The 20,768-nt window shown below is 32.8% G+C and overlaps 1 protein-coding gene across 23 annotated transcripts; it reads right to left on the bottom strand.

The window, feature by feature from the left end:
• Positions 1 to 524: 524 nt before the first annotated feature.
• LOC121230804 (uncharacterized) lies at positions 525 to 20,379 on the bottom strand. Of its 23 annotated transcripts, none has more exons than XR_005928948.1 (20): positions 20,219 to 20,378; positions 19,815 to 19,904; positions 17,760 to 17,907; positions 16,650 to 16,703; positions 15,641 to 15,759; positions 15,127 to 15,412; positions 14,694 to 14,788; positions 13,229 to 14,554; positions 12,959 to 13,097; positions 9,529 to 11,677; positions 8,949 to 9,031; positions 8,621 to 8,855; positions 6,470 to 8,538; positions 5,983 to 6,036; positions 5,168 to 5,897; positions 3,701 to 5,062; positions 3,437 to 3,536; positions 1,842 to 2,140; positions 1,678 to 1,742; positions 525 to 1,114 (listed from the first exon to the last, which is right to left on the bottom strand). XR_005928948.1 is itself a non-coding variant. In XM_041116252.1 (6 exons), the coding sequence occupies exons 2-6, from the start codon at positions 19,890 to 19,892 to the stop codon at positions 11,174 to 11,176; spliced, it is 636 nt and encodes a 211-aa protein (XP_040972186.1). In that variant the 5' UTR covers positions 19,893 to 19,904; positions 20,219 to 20,377; the 3' UTR covers positions 10,979 to 11,173. The 23 variants fall into 23 exon arrangements, 2 of the variants coding, with proteins under 2 accessions (XP_040972186.1, XP_040972193.1); XR_005928949.1 differs by having other exon boundaries at positions 16,650 to 16,688; XR_005928950.1 differs by lacking the exon at positions 20,219 to 20,378 and having other exon boundaries at positions 15,127 to 15,247; positions 15,320 to 15,412; positions 17,760 to 17,878; positions 19,815 to 19,909.
• Positions 20,380 to 20,768: the final 389 nt, after the last annotated feature.

The raw sequence follows: 20,768 nt of genomic DNA, 5'->3' as shown, positions 1-20,768 counted from the left end.
ATGTTAGGATATCCCGGGAATAGCTTAATTGACGTTGGGATATCCCTGAAAAATCTCTCGAACAGAATAAAGTAGAAAATTAATTATCAAATGGCCCTTAGATACACTATAATCTATCGACTGTTTTCGTATTTCCTCTGAAAATATGTGTTCAGATGTCAAATTATTACTTCACATTTCTATTAAGAATCGAAAACTACGGAAATATTTATATATGCATTATTTTTCAGTTATTCTAAACTATATTGAAAAAACAATGTTTTCGTTATATATATTATTTGTTCATGTATCTGTCATTTTTTTTTACACCTTTTTTTTTAATTTAGGTCCTCTTAGTTAGAAAATGGTAATAACAGAATAAAATAAAAACAACAAAATAAGTCACAGGCCACATCAATAAATTTCAAACACATACTAAAACGGCAATTTCTAAACATCAAAACCATACGATGATGAAAGGAATTCACAATCAAAAACGAACGCCGAAATAAAAGCCCACTACCACACGGCAAAAAAGGGCCAACTATTCTAAGTCCAATATCCCATTAACCCAAAACCGAAGCAGTACACAGAATTAAACAATGAAACGAAAGCCCAATAAAGACATAAAAAAGCAACTACTGGAGAAGTTATTCAGGCGCTATTAGAAAAAGAAAATTCTCCACATTTGAATGCATTACATTAAAAGAGAGAAAGCAGTTTCAGATTTCGCATTAATATATATATTACAAAATGAGTGAAACCAATCAGAATTGGGATATGGTAGGGATATCCTCCAAGCAGAATAGGGAAAATTAACAATAGCACAAAACTTAAATGTGTACAGGATACAAGATTCTTTATGCCAAAACAGAAAAATCCGAAGCATGATGTTCAAAAAACATAAAAGCAGTTTCAGATTTCGAATTAATATATATAATACAAGATCAGTGGAACCAATCAATCTTGAAAACCATAAAAACATGTACAGAGGCGTGTACATAATACAAGTAGAGAAGCATAGATATGAAACAAAAAAAGACATGAAAAGGCCAAAACAGAGGAAAACTAAAGATTCATACCTGAAATGACTCTCCAATGAAGAAGAGGATTTAAAGATTCATACCTGAAATCACTAATATTTTTTGGGAAAATTAACAGACAAAGAAGGAAAAGATATATTAGAAAAAAATAAATAAAGGGAAATAGGAGAGCATAAAGGGGAAATAAATGTGAAAAGTTTCCATTCCCAATTAACATATGTATATATATTTCTCCAAATATTTGTTGGCTTTTTTTTATTATTCTTAATATAAAATTATTTTTAATATAAATATAGATAAAGGGTTTATTTATTATCAAATTCTTTTAGTATCTTATAATACTCAATATGATTTAAGTAATGTTTTTTAATTCCTTTAATAAATATAATGTTTTTATTTGATAAAATAATACATAATATTTTTCTAAAAAATGGTAAATTATTAAAATAGTTAAATATTATTTCGCATGTAATATAATAAATAATTTAAGGTGGTTGCAAAAAAATAAATTAAATTTTTTATAAAAACATACTGATACATATTATTTTATTAAATAAAATTATAATTTTACTAAAGATTACGGGTTATTATCAAACTGGAATATCTCAAAACCAGAATAGGACAGAGGAAGAGACAAAAAGGATGCTTAAGATACCTGATATTACGGTCTGTTCCAATTTGACCTATCTCCAAACAGCCCAATTCAAGGATAGGAATTTCCTGAAATGGAAATCACAACACGGACAGCCATATAAAAGATTTTCTTGAGATGAGAAGATTTGAAAGAAAATGAAAGTAACAAAAAAAATAATATCTTACAACCCAAAACAGAGGCCTACTAGCCCAAGCTGATTTACTACGGCCCTCAGCACAAGGCCCCAGCGGCAACGACAAAAGAACACAAAAACGAACCAAAAACCCGCAAACCCACAGAGCTATATATGCCAGACAACAAAGCAGAGATGAAAAATGAAGACAATTGTTGAAATTAACATTCAAAGCTGAAATCAGTGATCAAGCAGTGGTTACGAAAATTTAAATAAATAAATAAAAACAGGAACGTCAGACTTCGGGTTTCCCATTCCCACGGAAGTAGAAAGAAACAGTGGCTTCTACACCTGAAAAACAAATAGCATAAAAATAAGCACACTGAAACAGAATTAAAAAAAGCATCCACCTGAAACTACAAAATAGAAATGAAAAGGCAATGACAAAAAAAATGACAAAATTCATGTGAATCATACATCAAAATCAGTCTAAGATGAAGAAAGGGATTGCAAAAATCATAAAATAAACTGAAACGACAGAAAAAACTTTGGGTCCTCTATCGGAAACTAACTTGCTACTGTAGCGTGCGTTATTTTGAGATTTGGTCTCCCAAAGCCAAGAAATAAAAAAGAGGAGAAAATTGAGATGAGAGTCTGTTCTGAAAGGAGAATAAACGGAGGAAGGGAGGAAGGGAGAAAGGGAAAACAAACTGGCAAGCAGACAGAGAGGGAGAGATAAACAGCTTATATATGGGGGTAACGGATATATGGAAGACAGAGAGATAGTAAATAAGGGTGGTGATTGAAGACAGGGATAAACGACAATAAATGAGATAGGTATAGATTAAAAGAAACGGCTAATAAAGGAGTATTTAATTTTCAAACTGTGGAAAACTAGCGGGATGTGTACAGTCAGCAGAAATAAGCACCAATTTTAAAAAATGTAAATATTAAAGTTTAAATTTATTATTATCTATATATTTTAATGTAAATACTTTAAATTTTATTAGCCAATCATAAATAATTTTATCAGCCACTCATAAATAATTTTATTGTTAGAAAATTAATAAAAATATATCTACAAATATAATATAAACACTATATTTATTAATTAAATAAAATGCAATTAATTTATTGGTTTTTTTCCTGAAAAAAGTTTTGACTTTTATCTATCAAATTGAAAACACTCAATAGATTAATTCTTTTTGAAAAAATAAAAACAATAAAATAGAAATTTTGAAAAGAGCTGAATAGGGTTCTGCCTTTCAAAAAGATATATACAATCTAAATAAATTCTGCCAAACGAAAGTTTAAAATAAATAAATAAATAAAGCTTTTTACCATTAGATTTCATTTATCTATCACTATAAACCTATTTACACTTACCGAATTAGACTGACAATAAAAATAAATAAATATTTGTATATGGCAAATTATTTTTAGTGTATTCATGTTTAATTACGCTTTCACTGCAATTTAATTTCTTCATCGTTGAAAAAAAAAAGAATAAATGGAAAATCAAACATTAGAAAAAAAACTGTTTACTGGTCATTTATTGTTTAGTAGTCAATTTTATTAGAGAAGTATATATCTGAAACTAAACACAGAGATGAAAGAAAAAAACAAATTTTAAGTACATATTCATACCTCAAATCAATCTCCCATAAAGCAGGACCAACCATTTATCATATCCTAAAAACCCACCTACTTTCCCTTTTGCTTTGCTTCGAGTGATAAATAAATATATCTGAAACAAAAAAACAGAGATGAACAGGCAAAGACAGGATTTATAAAGAAGAAAACAAAAAATCATAAAAAAAACCCACTGAAAAACATGTAATAAAGAACAGATCTGAAACTAAAACGAAATGAACTAGCAAAGACAGACAAAGTAGAAGTGATGATTCATACCTGAAATCAGTCACCGATGAAGCAGGGAATTCCAAAAAATCACAAAAACCAGAAACGGCAAAGAAAACCTAGTGTAGCGTCTTTCCGTGTTTTTTTTTGGCATTCGGTGACCCAAAACTAAAAAAATGAGAGGAAGAAATTCAAAACAGACAGAGAGAGAGAGGGAGTCGGCGAATAAATAGGGTGCTATGGATAGAAGAGATAGATTTGAGGATTCAAATTTCGAATAATGGGAAGGAAGCTGCCCTTTGATCGGAGGTAAGACGCCGGAAGGTGTTGATGCCGCGGAAGTGCCTAGGGTTTGTTATGAAATGACAAGAAAAGAAGGAAGAGACAATAAAGAAAACGAAAGAGAGGATGAACAGAGATCAAAGAATGAAAAAACAACAGAGAATAAAAGGGAAAATAAATAAAGGAAAATAAATTTAAAGAGAACAATTTCCAATGATGGAGAAGGAAGGGAAATTGAAAAGGCTGAAGAAAACGGGCAGCTTTTCTCTTGCCCGTCACTGCCCAAAAAGAATAGATTTTCTAAATCCCCATGTGACAACGGTAACATTTATGTTAATTAATACCTTCTTTAAATTACTTTTTTGGGGGGAAATTATCAAATTAAAGACAAAGAAAATAAAGAGACGTTAGGAAAATAAAAAAGGGGGGGAATAGAAGATAATAAATGGGAAATAAATATGAAAAATGTTTTCATTCCCAATTACCAGACAGAAAAGTAAAAGAAACGTTAGAAAAAAAGAAATAAATATGAAATATGTTTTAATATTTCATAGCAGTATAATTAGCATTTAATTTGGATAATTTAAACATGAAGATCAATCCAACATACAGAATGAGAAAGAGAACATTTATCACAAAAGAAAGTTATTTTGATTCATCGGAGCAAGTAAAATCTTTAATCAACTAATCATGCATGGCTCAACCATCTAGAATTAATCTAAAATTAAAATGTGCAACTCTCGTATCTAAAAAATGAACATCAATACTAGGGGTAAAAACCAGATACATGAGCCCATAAGTCACTTGGATTCGGCTACAAGTAAAACTCAAATCAATTCAGTCATTGTCAAGTTGAACTCAAGCTTGATAACCTTTACTCGGATTTGGCAAAGAGAACGAAAAAAAAAAACTTAAATAAATTCAAGTGAAAAGCATGTATCAAAAACTAAAAAACTGAGATGTTCCCATAAAAAAACATAGTTAGGGGGATTGCATAAATTATAAAAAACAGAAACAGAGGAAAAAACTTAGGATTTGTACCTCGCAAAAGTACACAGGAAACAAACAAAAAGAACAAACAGATCGAGATCAATAGATTTGAAACACGGAACGAAACAGTGATGTCTAAACCTGAAAACCAAAACCATAAAATAGAAATGAAAAGGCAAAAGACAAAAACAAAAACAAAGACAAAGGCAAAGAAATGAAAACGCAAACCCAAGTAAAGATTCATACCTGAAATCAGTCTCTGAAAAAGCAACCAAAAAGAAACAGACAGACCCATATCGAAAGATTTCAAACACAGAGCGAAACAGTGAATTGTAAACCTGAAAACCAAAATCCCCATTTATGTTTTATTTTTTCTTTACATTTTATTAACTGCTTACGAAAACTCTCTTAAACTCACTTTAATACCAAAGCACATACATAGATCCTTTCCTTTGATCCAATTAAGGAACTTTGCAAGATAAGATAGTACCAGCATAACATGTTTACTTTTCAATTGATCTCAAACACATTTTTCCCCAATATCCTGTATTTAAAAAAGTAGATTTCTAGCTAGTTACTTGGAGTCAGGTGCGAGCCTTATATACGGATATGTATCCAATGTACGTGTGTTCAATTTTTTTAAGCTTTTCCATGCATTTGGAATGTTTTTGTAGGGACATATCCCTGTATCCAAGTCTGTCTAAGTAGACACGTGTACTACAAGAAAAAATAAGAACAGAAGCAACAGAGATAACCGATATAAAACTATTAGTTCTCTTTTTAAGAATTTATTCACATTGCTTAGGAGAAATCACATGTTCTATCAGGGGTAGCATGGAAGAAAGAGAATAGTTTCAGTTGAATATTATAATAGAAAGACCTACAGCTGTCTTACATTATAATAAGGTTGTCGACCAGCAACGCAAGGTGATGTTTCTATTAAACCATATCCATTCTGCACTTCCAGACCAATTGTCTGCACATACGAGCCATCATAAAATAAGAGATAAATTGACTAGTAACCTTTTCATTTGAAAACTAAAAACATATTAGCATCTAACCTCATAAAACTTTTCAATATGCGTTAGCAAACCTCCACCTTCGCTTTTGGCAGTCTAGAGGATGATAGAAAATAATCAATAAAACGACAGAACAGAAATACTAGAAATGCTGAACAAAGAAAAATAAAAGGAACATTCCAACAAGGATCTTTGCACATAAAAGGAAAAATAATAATATGGGTTCCTCTTCTTTTTCTCCTTTGTAAGGTTTCTTATTTTCAATTGCAATACGGGTATGTAAGTAACACTGATATGTTTAATTTTGAGTATGCTTTTCCATATATTTGAGGGCTCGGCTAATATCCCCAAACAATGTCCAGTGATATGGCAAACACAAGTGTCAGACCCAAGTACTTCAAGAAAAGAAAAATGAAAGAGTAGGCGAAACATAGACAATACATGCAGGTTTTATTGATTGATAAATAGAGTTCACTCTGAAGCTGGAAGAAAATTTTTCAATAACAAGTTTATGTAGCTAATATCAAACCTTCTGTATCCCAATAGCAGATCGGATTTTTTTGAATACAAACTTTGTTGGTAAGACATGCAATGGCCACAATATTGTAGCAATAGTTTTAGACCATAAGTAGTCGAACATGGATACAATATGTGAAGGTTCCTCCGAATTTCTTGTTAGGCATAGTCCCTATTGATCAAATAAAAATCAAAGGACAAAACTGAGTTGAAACATATGACTAACAAACATTAGAATTCATCCAGTTTGATAGTTTGGAGTGAAAAAAACAGTCAGAGGACCATATGAGTGCACCAACACTCAGTACATGTTACTTGGACTCAAGTGGGTGTGAGTAGAGGCACGCATCTTATATGGTCCTCCAAGAGTCCTCCAAATACATGCAATCCTAGAAAAAACTGAAAATACTCAAGTCAGATGCCTATGTCCAACACTTACACCCAAGTCCGAGTAACATAACCTTTTCATGTATTTGGAGGGTCATATGCTATACCCACGGCCGGGAATGTGTTGAACACGGATACTTCAAGAAAAATGAAAATTAAAGAAACACATGATTGTTTTTAATTTACTTTATTCAGTTTGGTCGATTCCACAGACTGCTAGACTAGTCACCATATTATGCAGAAAGCGTTATCAGCATAACCCTATTGTCAAACGAATTCCCTGATAAGTAGAACCATGTTTAACCCGTACATTTAACAGAATTTTAACAATTTATACAAAGGCACAATTGCTTAAACAATTTCACTAGAAATGAAGTTAGGTGGTGTTAGTTGAACTTTAAGCATTATATCCATAAAAGAAATATGGGTATTAGGTTAAACTGGCATCTAATCCCCATTCATCTCAAGTTTTAGGGCATTAAAGAATGAATTTAAGCCATGGGAGAGTGCATATGAACATTAAAATTGAAAAGAAAAGATATTGGGATAAGAACATTACCGAGCAATACGATGAAGGGAATAGCGTGTCTATTTGGGATAAGAATCAATGCTAACCTCTTTCCATTAACAATTATGAAGCCAATTGCATTCTTTCTAACTCTTACTTGAACATGAAAAACCCTGCTATCTTCTTTTTTTGTTAAGACAACTTTCACTAATAACTGACAACACTCACAAAAAAGCAAACAAAGGACAAAGAAATTTCAGAACCAACATGTAGAATTAAAACATCAGTAGCATAAGTCAACCAAAACTCGAACACCAAGTAAGAACAGACAGCGCCAGGACATGGAAATACCAATGATCGCACAGAGAACTCAATAAAACAGAACAAATATCACCATCAAGCCAAGAAAATACTTCCCTTCAAATGCCAATCATACCTAATACATTTGCTATCTCATTTCCCTGAAAAAATTTGACCAGCTGACTGATCCAATTAATGAACCCAATAATTTCAAGGCATATGGCCACTTCCACGTTCATTCCTTAGAATCCATCCTCTTAAATACAATCAGCATCCCTCAAAATTCCAACAAATTCTCATCTATTACCCTAGCAAGACCGCTAGTGAAAATAAATTAAACAAAAATAAAAAACACAGCCCTTTATATAGACAGCTCTTAAGACTAACAAAAGAACCTCTACTCTCTCATTCTAACTTAGAATGTGCCACCCCACAAGTCTCCATGCATTACTTTAGGCCAATAGCGGGCTACTTGTCAAAATGCACAAGGACGACGTATCTTCTCCAACTTATAAGGGCAGGAGGTGTTTGCATTTCTATCCATTTTAAGATATAAATGGAAAAGGTCAAAAGTAGTGCCTTTTGAATTGTTAAAAGCCAGACCAAGTTTCAGGTCACGACCAGAATTTGGTCGAGGGAAATTTGTTTTAAGAAACAAATAGAAAAAATATATATATATATAATAAGCATCACCTGTTGCAAGAATCAAGCCATAGTTCAAGAAGGAAAATAAAGGCCTGATTTCTAAAAGATCTTTCCAGCGTACAAATAAGCAGTGACAGAATCCGCAGAATTTAAAATCAGAAGTAAAAAGAAAAAAGATCAGCACCTCATCATCTTCATACACCACGGTAGCTGGGATTTCCTTGTTGATGATTTTGTCAAATCTGAAAAAAAAAAAAAGCCAAGTAAATGAGAAGGAATGATCCCGGTAATTCACATCGAAGTGAAAAGGGAAGGAGCATTTACTGTCGAGAATTATTCTAAAAAAAGAATTCTTTTGGCCTTCGGTGACCCAGGACTAAAAAAATTGAGAGGAAGAACTCCAAAACAGACAGACAGAGAGAGAGAGGGAGTCGGCGAATAAATGGGTTGCTATGGATTGAAGGGATAGATTTGAGGATTCAAATTTCAAATATTGGGAAGGAAGCTGGCCTTTGATCGGAGGTAAGACGCCGGAAAGGTGTTGATGCCGCGGAAGTGCCTAGGGTTTGTTACGAAATGACAAGAAATGGAGTGAGAGAGAATAAAAAAAACTAAAGAGAGAATTAACAGAGATGGAAGAATGGAACCTCACCCTGAATATCTCGGACTCCCACAGTGACTAAAGTGCTTATTCAGTCCTCTGTTGAAGGAGTGAAAAATCGTAAAACATTCCTCCTTTCACAAACCAACACAGAAGAATCAAAGAAAAAAAAACAACCATCCTTGGATCTTTCTATTATCAATTAGACAAACAGAAACCATAAAATGGGATAAAATATGCATCATAAATGAGTCCTACGCAAGGTTCCATAAAACCGAGATAATTTTGAGACTATGAAGCATGACAGCAACAGAATATCAATCGAAGAATACATCTACCTGAACAGACTTCTGAAAACTACCAAGAATTCAAGCTCAACCTTAGCAGTTTCTAAAATCATATTTCATAACTATATTTGAAACCAAAATTTCAGAACGATGCACTCACTAATGAAACTAATAAAGTTCTGTAAACCGAGACAGTTAGAGACAATGAAGTATCACGGCAACAAAATGTAGATCTATGAAGACATCAACTCAAGATAATCCAGAACTCAAAGTTCAACCTAAGCAGTTAATATATCATATTTCTTCACAGTGCACTTTTGCAAACGATAAACATTAATGCTTACCTAGCTGAGGCAGCCCTCTGTCCATGGAAATCAAAGGTATACACATGTCCCGCTGGAGCCACTACCGGTCCCAGATTCAAGAACCAAACAACCAGGAACTACTTCCAAGTACATAATCACAAAGCTAATATCCGCAATATAAAGAATCTGAGTCATATGACTTAGAACCAAAGTCCAGAACTCCGGTGTCAGAGCCAATAGGTAAATGAATCCACCTCTGTTGCTGAAAATTATGGAACCAAATGGCTTCCCGATCCAATCTGAATGTTTAAATACACAGAAACGATTTTGAAGAACCGAATTCTCGCATACTTTAACAGCTTTCATAGTATCATGCCTCTCATATACAATAATCAAATCTCCATCTCTAATGCAGCGATTGAAAGATATCTTCATCGAGGAATCCATTAGCAATATCCTTAAAATACGGAAAACACATTCAATTGAATACACAGATAATGTTGGACAATATGCAATTTCTGTACCAGGTGAAGAAGGGATTCACCAAAAATATGCCAATGGAAGCGTAAAATATAATACTTGAACAGAGGTGCCAACAACATAATAAAACAAAATGCAGTCACAGATGACTCTGAGCAGCAAGGGGAAAAAGAAATCAAAGAATAAATTCCATGCTACCTCTAGACAAGTTCTACTAAGAAAGGAAATTGAAATGAAAACCTAACTGAACTCAAGCATTACGGGACTTTGTTCCTTGACCTCCGTAAGATGTCTCAAGCACGAATCTAACGGTTTATTGCACATATAATATGCCGCATATTTTGCAAGTCATGCTATATAGTTCTTGATTCATTACAGACAACTTATACATCAGAACATTTCAAGATAAGAAACCACAAAGTAAAGTTCCCCACCAATATCCTCCAAGGTTGAAGGTTGTACTCCTACTCTTACCTCCATTGGATTTACCTTCAGTCCCATCATCCTTCTTATAATCGTTTGGTCTAAGATCAGGACCAATATCCCTTACCCAACTTGCAGCATAAAGCCTAGAGGCCTCCTTCAAGAACTAAAGAAGGATGACAGGTTTTTACTACTTATATACTAAAAATAAATGCCTCTTATTCCCTAAAGCATAGGCAAATAATAGGTTCTTGAGCATTATTTGACATTCAAGTGGTTAACCATCAAGTAAGCAGAACAGAAGATAAAAGTCATTTGATCATTTCAATATCCCAATGATCTAATTTCCACCCTGATCACCAGCTAGCATCCGTGAAATTTCAAATTTCCATTATGCTTCTTTAAAATTTGATCACTGGAACAAAAGCAAAAAAAAAATCTTAATAAATTCTTAGCTCTTTTACTTTGTTTTTCATTTTTTTATAGAGCCATCTGAATGGCAGAAATGATGATAAGTAATCGAACTTGGAATTTGTACATTAAAACCGAAAATATAAGGGAAGAAGAGGGTAAGTTTTCCACAACATGACAACAGAACAATTGTATTACATTATTGCAAAAAACAGTACATGTGATGGTATTACAGCCAGCACAAGCGTGCTACAACCTAACCTGAAGACGACTTTGGACTAGAAGTATCGACAGAAAAACTAGTTGTAGAAGTTGAGGAATTATGGACAGCTCTTGTGTGGCTGATGCTTGGTTTAGTGAACCAAGTTGTTTACAGAAATTGTTTGTGAGGCCCCACATGGTTGCATATTAGCCTAATGTTTCGTCTCCCTCTCATCCATCTCAGCACGATCTTCATGTGCCTCTTGCTTGTAAGTCCTCTCAGTCCAACCTCCTGAACTCATAAACACATTTCTACTCCAATATGTCGAGCACAGGCAAGTAAAGCATGAAAAAAACAATATCGTATGGAATTCAAGATCCTAAAATTATGCAACGATAAAACTGCACTGCCCTTCACTCTTGGGCTTGGCTTAATTAGATGTGGAAACAACAAATATAGATACACAATGAATACAGATTATAGTCTACTAAACAACTGACCTTGACTCGTTCCCAAGTATCACCAACGGTGAGGGGCCCATGCTCCTTGAGAATGTCAAAGGTGACTCTGCTTATGGTCTGCGTTTGCTCTAGCGACGTTTTCAACTCGATTGGCTTCATTTTCGGCTTGGGTTTCGTTGAAAAGTACCGAATCATACTCCCAAACATCCTGCTTTTAATTTCATTTTATATTAATTGTATAATATTAATTAAATAATATTATAATTGCTATATATATCATGTCAATTTGCTTTTAATTCTAAAATATTTAACCCTCAACATTTATACACTATGACAACATTGAAAAAGGAAAATCAAACAGCACTTGTATAAGGTAATAATTATCAATCGATTGACCAAAGACAATCTTTAAATCCTGTAAGCTAACCCAAAACAGAAAAATCAAAAGAAAAAAATTTATTCAGAACCAGCATGCATCAAATTAACTAAGACAATAAATGAACAAGAAATTGGTTATGACATCATTAGAGAATATATCCAACACATCTTTTTATCAGTCTCATAAACCATCAACCAATAAGAAATTAAAATTCTGTTAATCAGTCTCATAGAACCTATTTACTTAAAAGATTACAACTCAATTTCCCTTCATGTAAGGCTAGGTAACACAGATGAATATAATTCTATCTTTAACCAAAATCAGAGTACTTTCACCACATGGATATATCAATAATCATACAAAACTTCCCATTCAACTGATATACAGAGATACCATGGGTCTACCTAAAACTTCCAATCAAAATCCATTTGCAAACCATACCCAACATAACACAAACAATCCCAAGTATTTTAAAGAAAATATGCCCAACACTTACTGACTAATGCAAGCACCCAGCAGTATGAAAAAGAAAATATATATGCATACACGAATCATGACAATCTCCACCGTATATAATGATGAAAACCAAATCGACAAAAACCTTTGCAATTAGCAAATCGGTTGAAATTCTCCAATTCTTATCAATATCAACAAGCATCCCAATTAGATTATTACTATTTTTTTAAAACTAAAGTACAGACTTTTTGAGAAACTTTTTGAGAAAACTAAGAAACAGAATGTCACAACTCACAACGAATTAAAAAGACATTTTATTACCATCCAGAAAAACTAACAAATAAACTCTACATGCGTCACAACTCCCGCTGGGTTCCTAGAACCAAAATCAAGCCAACACAGATGCAGTAAACAATTTACATACGGATGCTTTTTGTTTAAGCAATTAGTATTCTGCTAAGCAAAGATTTAAAAGACATAGAAAATAACACAAAAGCTATAATATTAAACAGAGGGAAACAAACAATCCAAAAATAAAGAACAACATATAGTATACGATAAACAAACAAAAATGAAGAACAAGACCGACATCTATAGATCTGAAAGACGAAACGAAACAGAGATTTCGAAAGCTGAAACTAAAAAAGAAATTGATACCTGAAATGAGTCTCCGTTTAAGCAGCGAATTTCAAAAATCACAAAAACCAGAAACGCCAGAGAAAACATAGGGTTTCTCTCTCACGAAAACTCTCTTCCTACTATAGCGTGTGTTTTTTTGGCCTGTGGATACCCAAGGCTAAAATAGAATGACAGGAAAACGTTGAAAAGAGACCTAGGGTGAGAGAGAATCGCCGAAGAAATGTGAAACAATGGATTGGATAGATATATTTGAGGATTTAAGTTTCGAATGATGGGAAGGAAGCTGACCTGATCGGAGGTAAGACGCTGGAAAGTGTGTGGAAGCAGCGGCAACGGTTTGTTAGAAAGGACAATAAAGTACGAAGAGAGAAAAAGAAAATTAGTAGAAGAAAGGGGAAAAGGGGGGAGAAGAAAGGGAGAACCGAACGTGAGAGAGATGAAGGAAGAAAGAGTTTTTATAATTTATTTTAAAAATGGTTTGAATTTGATTTCATTTTTTAAAAAATATCGTACTCTGGAAAAGTTATATTCAATCTTTATGGATTGAAGATACAATATTTTCTTAAATAGTATTTAGACCCAGATAAATTTAGGCCTGTTTTACCAAGCTTTTGTTTTGCTTTGGGCCTATTTCGTTTTAGAGTCCGTATTTTAGTCCTGTTCGTGTTTTTGTATTTTAATAATAGCCCAGTATTTTCCTTCAAAAAAAACCTTAAACCGATGCCGGGATATCCTTGGAATGGGATATACCCGGCCGGGATATCCCTTTTTAGGATATCCCCAAACCGGGATATACGCCGAATGGGATATCCCTACGTGGAATAAGTGTGACAGGTAGTCCGGTCCTGCAGCATAAAAAATCTGAACCGGACACTAAAGGAACTGAACCGGACAGGGGAAATCCTGAATCGGGATGGGATATGAAAGGGATATTCCCAGAATAGCTTATTCCAAGAGGGGATATGACAAGAATATTCGTGTATTGGAATAAGACAATCTTTAAATCCTGTAAGCTAACCCAAAACAGAAAAATCAAAAGAAGAAAAATTTATTCAGAACCAGCATGCATCGAGAAATCAACCAGGACAATAAATGAACAAGAAATTGGTTATGACATCATTAGAGAATATATCCAGCACATCTTTTTACCAGTCTCGTAAAACCATCAACCAATAAGCAAATCAAAATTACGTTAATCAGTCTCATGGAACCTATTTACTTAAAAGATTACAACTAAATTTCCCTTCACGTAAGGCTAGGCAACACAGATGAATATAATTCTATCTTTAACGAAAATCAGAGCATTTTCACCATATGGATATATCAATAATCACATAAAACTTCCCATTCAGCAGATATACAGAGATACCATGGGTCTACCTAAAACTTCCAATCAAAATCCATTTGCAAATCATACCCAACAGAACTCAAACAATCCCAATTATTTTAAAGAAAATATACCCAACACTATCTGACTAATGCAAACACCCAGCAGTATGAAAAAGAAAACATATATGCATACACGAATCATGACAATCTCCACCGTATATAATCATCAAACCCAAATCGACAAAAACCTTTGCAATTAGCAAATCGGTTGAAATTCTCCAATTCCTATCAATATCAACAAGCATCCCAATTAGATTATTATTTTTTTTTTAAAACTAAAGTATAGACTTTTTGAGAAACTTTTTGAGAAAACTAAGAAACAGAATGTCACAACTCACAACGAATTAAAAAGACATTTTATTACCATATAGAAAAACTACCAAATAAACTCTACGTGCGTCACAACTCCCACCGGGTGCCTAGAACCAAAATCAAGCCAACACAACTCCCACCAGGTTCCTAGAACCAAAATCAAGCCAACACAGATGCAGTAAACAATTTACATACGGATGCTTTTTGTTTAGGCAATTAGTATTCTGCTAAGCAACGATTTAAAAGAAATAGAAAATAACACAAAAGCTATAATATTAAACAGAGGGGAACAAACAATCCAAAAATAAAGAACAACATATAGTATACGATAAACAAACAAAAATGAAGAACAAGACTGACATTTATAGATCTGAAAAACGGAACGAAATAGAGATTTCTAAAGCTGAAGACCAAAAACCCTAAGAAAAACCCACTGAAATACAAGTAAAAAAGCATGGAGCTGAAACTAAAAAAGAAATTGATACCTGAAATGAGTCTCCGTTTAAGCAGCGAATTTCAAAAATCACAAAAACCAGAAACGCCAGAGAAAACTTAGGGTTTCTCTCACGAAAACTCTCTTCCTACTATAGCGTGTGTGTTTTTGGCCTGTGGATACCCAAAGCTAAAAAAGAATGACAGGAAAACGTTGAAAAGAGACCGAGAGTGAGAGAGAATCACCGAAGAAATGGGGAGCAATGGATTGGATAGATATATTTGAGGATTTAAATTTTGAATGATGGGAAGGAAGCTGGCCTGATCAGAGGTAAGACGCTGGAAAGTGTGTGGAGGCAGCGGCAGCGGTTTGTTAGAAAGGACAATAAACAAGGAAGAGAGAAAAAGAAAATTAGTAGAAAAAAGGGGAAAAGGGAAGAGAACAAAGGGAGAACCGAAGGTGAGAGAGATGAATGAAGAATAACAGAGAGGAAAAGTATTCTGCTCAGCTAAAAATACAAAAATTATTCTGCTAGGCAAAAACAAGAAAAGATTCTCTACACTTACACGATTGACGCCGATTTTCCACACTTTAGGAGCCGAAGCGCCGGCGACTTTGACGCTCCCCAAACCCGAAACTCGCTCTGATTGAACCGTTCGTTCTTGGTTTGCATCGCAATATGCATCTACAGGAAGAGAAAAATTAGGTATCTATCTCACGAAAGAACACAGGAAACAATCAAAAAGAACAAACATAATGAGATCCATCTTTCAAGTCTAAGGGGAATCTTCTCAAGTAGAAAAGTTAATCAATCTTCCTATTAACAACTTTCAAGTCTACTACAATCCAGATTGCATTCAGTGATTAAACATTTTGTACTATAATAAAAAAACCATGCAAGATCAACTTAATAACAAGCATGCAGAAATAAATGAACATAGTGGCAACATAAAATTCAATACAATTTGGAACGTAGTATTGAGCATCAACCAAGGTATTGCAACCTTCAATGTCAAAGGTTTATGCCTAGCAATTCCACCTCAGCGTCAAATGATAAAAGCACCCTAGAGCCATTAGGGAAAAGTACATTCGATCACACATGCACACCTGGTGCATCTAGATACACTTTTCTGTAAGGCGATAAGTGCAAAACAAAAACACAACTACTTGAAGTTCTATTTTCTTTTTCCTTCTAATTAACATGCATAATATTAGAAACATATCTTCGCTATAAATTCTCATAAATAGGATTCAGTTATTCAAGGATTTGCAAGAAAATCTCCTTCAAAACAAAGGGAAACAAACAATCAGAAAAAAAAATAAAACACATGACAGACAATAAACTATCAAAAAAATGATGACATCGAAAGATTTAAAATGACAAATATAAGATGTGTTTCATAAGGCTTAACATCGAAATGTATAACAAAAACACTAAAAAAAAAAAGAAGCAGCATAAATCTGAAAACTAAAACAGAGATAACAACCACAATACCCGCAGAAATAAAAGATACGCATAGGTCTGAAACTTAAAAAGACATGAAAAAGGAAAGTTAGTAGAACAGAAAATCATACCTGAAATCACAATTTGATGAAGAAGGGGATTTCAATATCCTGTTGTAGCAAGTACTTTATTTCAGCATGCGTTTACACAAGTTAAAAAAGAGAGGTCAGGAAAAAAATTGAAAGAGACCCCAATAGAATCTGTGAAGTAAAGGAAGGGAGGACGAGAAAATAAAAAAATAATAATAAAAAAGGTAAAAGTAAGAATAAAGGGAAACAGAGGAGACACAATTTAGAGGAGAAAGAAGTGTCTCTCATCAAGAATTTAGAGAGACGTTAGAAGCTATGTAATGTATCTATTTTAAATTTTAAATCAGTGTTAAATTTTCTTGTCAAATAAATTAAAATTATTTTAAAAATTCAAAATATTTATAATTCATTAAAATTTAAAAAGTGTTGAAATGTTTAAAATTTTAACTAATATTTTTATTAAAAATAAAAATTTCATTTTTTAAAAAAATTGAACAAATTTTAACTAATGAATCCCGGAAACACTTCCCCGAGGCCCATAATGATTCATTAACCAATCTTAATAAAAACCACTGAACATATTAGCAAAAAGAAGCATATGTCAACTAAAAACAGAGAGGAATAGTATTCTGCTAAGCAGAAATTACAAAAATATTATAAAGATACTATCCTGAGTTCTGAGAGCAAAGGAACTAGTGTAAAGTTATTTGGAAAATGAACTATAATGACAAAAATATAAATGATAAGCCGAAATCTAAGCGTGATTTGGGCCCAAAAAAACCAAACCACAAAATTATTCTACTAAGCAAAAACAAGAAAAGAAGAATATATTAACTAAAAACAGAGAGGAAAATTATTCTGCTCAGCGAATATTAAAAAAATGTTAATATAGATATTTTCTTCAGTGTTGGGAGCAATAGAACTAGTGTCATGTTAATTGGAAAAGTAACTATAATGACAAAAATATAAATGAAAGCCAAAATCTAATCGTGATTCAGGCTCAAAAACACCAAACCCCAAAATTACTCTGCTAAGCAAAAACAAGAAAAGAAGAATATATCAACTAAAAACAGAGAGGAAAAGTATTCTGCTCAGCGGATATTACAAAAATTATTCTGCTAGGCAAAAACAAGAAAGATTTTCTACACTTACAGGATTGACGACGATTTTCCAGACTCTAGGAGTCGAAGCGACGGCGCATTTGACGCTCACCAAACCCGAAACTCGCTCTGATTGAACCGTTCGTTCTTGGTTTGCATTGCAATATGCATCTACAGGAGGAGACAAATTAGGTATCTATCTCACGAAAGAACAAAGGAAACAAACAAAAAGAACAAACAGAAACCCCAACAGTATTTTGCGAAGGAAAAATAACAAATATAAAGCAAGATAGATACAATATGAGCAAAGCGAAACAGGCAATTCAAAAACAAAAAACATATAGTACCAAGATAAATAAACTACAAAAAACCGCAAAGATCCATAATTTCAATGGAACGAAACAGTTATTCTTTGAATCTGAAAACCGAAAAAGCTGACAAATATCCAATGAGAATGTTAGTAAAAAGAAGCATATATCAGAAACTAAAAAGAGATGAAATAAAAAGACAGTCTAAGTACATATTCATACCTGAAATTATAAATATACATTTTATTGTTTACTAATATTATTTCCATTATTTAGTTATTAAATCTACAAAAAAGAAAAGGAGAATGTTTACAGAATTATAAATTATAAATATACATTTGTCTGCAGTTGAAAGGGAGAAATCTTTATTTTAGAAACACTAATTGGCCAAACAATTTTTTTGGTGCGGGAAGTAATATTGTTCAAAATAGAGAGAAAAAAGGGTGGAGAGAAAGTTTATCAGAGAAGAAAATAGTTTGATCTTCAAAAAGATTCTCAGTAACTCACCGCCACCAAACCAATACTCTCACTTAACACCGTCACTGACTACCATTTTCACTCTGGTGCTCAAACACCCACATCACCCTCAACTCCCCATTACCCATCAAACACTCACTGTCTTGCTCATGCTTTTTGTAGCTTTTTTGTAACGCTATTCTTGTAAGTACAAATTAGAATTAAGATGGAACTCCCTCCATAACATAAACTGACTACTTTATTGCAAATTATAAAAGAGCAAAATTATAAAAATATATATATGGGCAAAAGAATTTTAAATGTGTTGGGAGTAATTTTCAAATAAGAACGATAATTTAATTTAATTTAATTCAATAAAGACTTGGATACTTTAGTTCAACATCAAAAAGTTCACATAATAAAACAAGACTAGGACAAAATTTATGGGCAAAAGTAGAGATTCTAAACAGACCTGTTAATATTGTACACGACACAAGAAAAATAGCTAAAACACAATATTACACAAGCACAAAGCATATCAAAATCAATATAACACCAATTATTTTAAAATGTCAAAACTTATAATAAATACATGACACCTTAAACATGATTATGACATTGAAAACAAATGAACAAGCCTTGGATACACAAATTGCAAATTCTAACACTAAATTATTTCATCGGACATCTTTGAGCCTTATGTCTTTTTCATTACACACACCTTACAAGTGTTTTACTGATTGCAATAAGTTGATGGATTGAAATAACTTGCTGATGAGCTTTTAAATTCTAGATCGATGACATACTTTCTGTTCATTGGGAAGGTCATCTATTTTGACTTAAGGAAGGAGGGGTACATGCAATTTAACTCTAAAGACAATTTCTTCCAACAAGGATGAATAATGGATATTGCTTTATGGTTTTATTAGGGTTTTCCATTGTACGGATATATTTAGAAGCTCAATTTATCTCATGGATTTATGGCCTATAGCTATCAATACTAGCATATCAAGTTTTAAGGTTTTCCTCAGCATTGATGTTCTTTTAGTTCCCCACCTTCTTATAATCACTAATACTCTCTTAGTCTCTACCACCAGAATTTCTTGATACAATTTCCATTTAATTTCACTCCCATTGTCCTTCTCTTTCTTTTCCTTATATAGCATCAAGAGTGAGCAAAACACAAAAGGCAAATCAAATTAACAAAACTTGAGCAGCATTCTTTTAACAATACTCCATACTTTTTTTCCAAATTAATACCCAGCCACAATTGTAGTTTCCTCTATGATAGAGGGCATAAATGTTTACTGCTCAGTTAGTCGTGAGGACAAAATAACTTGTACCTTAGACAAACCAGTTAGGCCATCCTTTGATTTTGGAATAATTAAAATGTGCGTAGGAGCCTGGGGAGCTATGTCCATAAAAGCTAAAACCTAAAAACAAGAAAAAGGCAAACAAACATAATGTTAGCGCAAATTAATATCAAATTAAAGCAAGAAAAATAAACAAAATTTAAACAACGAAGAAAAAGAGGTAATGCTTTCTTCAATATCAGAGGACGATCATAAAATAAATAGCTGAGGATTTTGATTCATCACAGCCAGAAAAACTTGAGTTACTAAACAAAACTTTAGGAACGAAGAAACTGAAAAACAAAAGTAAAAGAACCAAGATGTTATCGAGGAATCTCGGGAAACAAACAAATCGGGAAAATCGAGAATGATAGGAGGAAGATAGAAAGAGGAACCTTGATGATTCTTCGAGGGAGATTACTGTTGTCAATTGGCAAGCTTCGAATGATGAATCAAAAAGGGAAATCAACAAAATTATAATCAGGGTTTTGAGAATTGGGAGATAGAGAGAGAAAATCCGAGAATCTTTCTTTTAACTTGCTTTAGATATATATTAGTTTTTGGTCAAATTCTACATGAGGTCCTTATACTATACGTTTCTTTTTAGTAATGATGGCAGCCCTCTAACTTGACAAAAACATTTAAATTTCCATTTATTATTAAATCATTTTTAAATAAATAAAAAATTAACCTCTTTTTTTTTGTTTTTTGTTTACCTTGTTAGTGCATTTACATAAATTTTAAAATTAAAAAAACTATAAAAATTATTTTTAAAATTAAAAATTATTAAAATTATAAAATGTTGACATATTATTAATGTGGCAATCTATGTGTATAACACATCATCAAAGTTATCAAATCTTAATTTTTTATTGATTTTGGGGTGATTTGACAAAAAATATGAGTTCAAAAGCTAGAATATGTAAAAATAAATAAAAAAATGGA

The sequence above is a fragment of the Gossypium hirsutum genome, chromosome A01, assembly GCF_007990345.1.
Source record: "Gossypium hirsutum isolate 1008001.06 chromosome A01, Gossypium_hirsutum_v2.1, whole genome shotgun sequence".
Lineage (NCBI taxonomy): Eukaryota > Viridiplantae > Streptophyta > Magnoliopsida > Malvales > Malvaceae > Gossypium > Gossypium hirsutum.
Note: the sequence above shows the minus strand (reverse complement) of the source record. Positions and strands in the feature narration are given on the sequence as shown.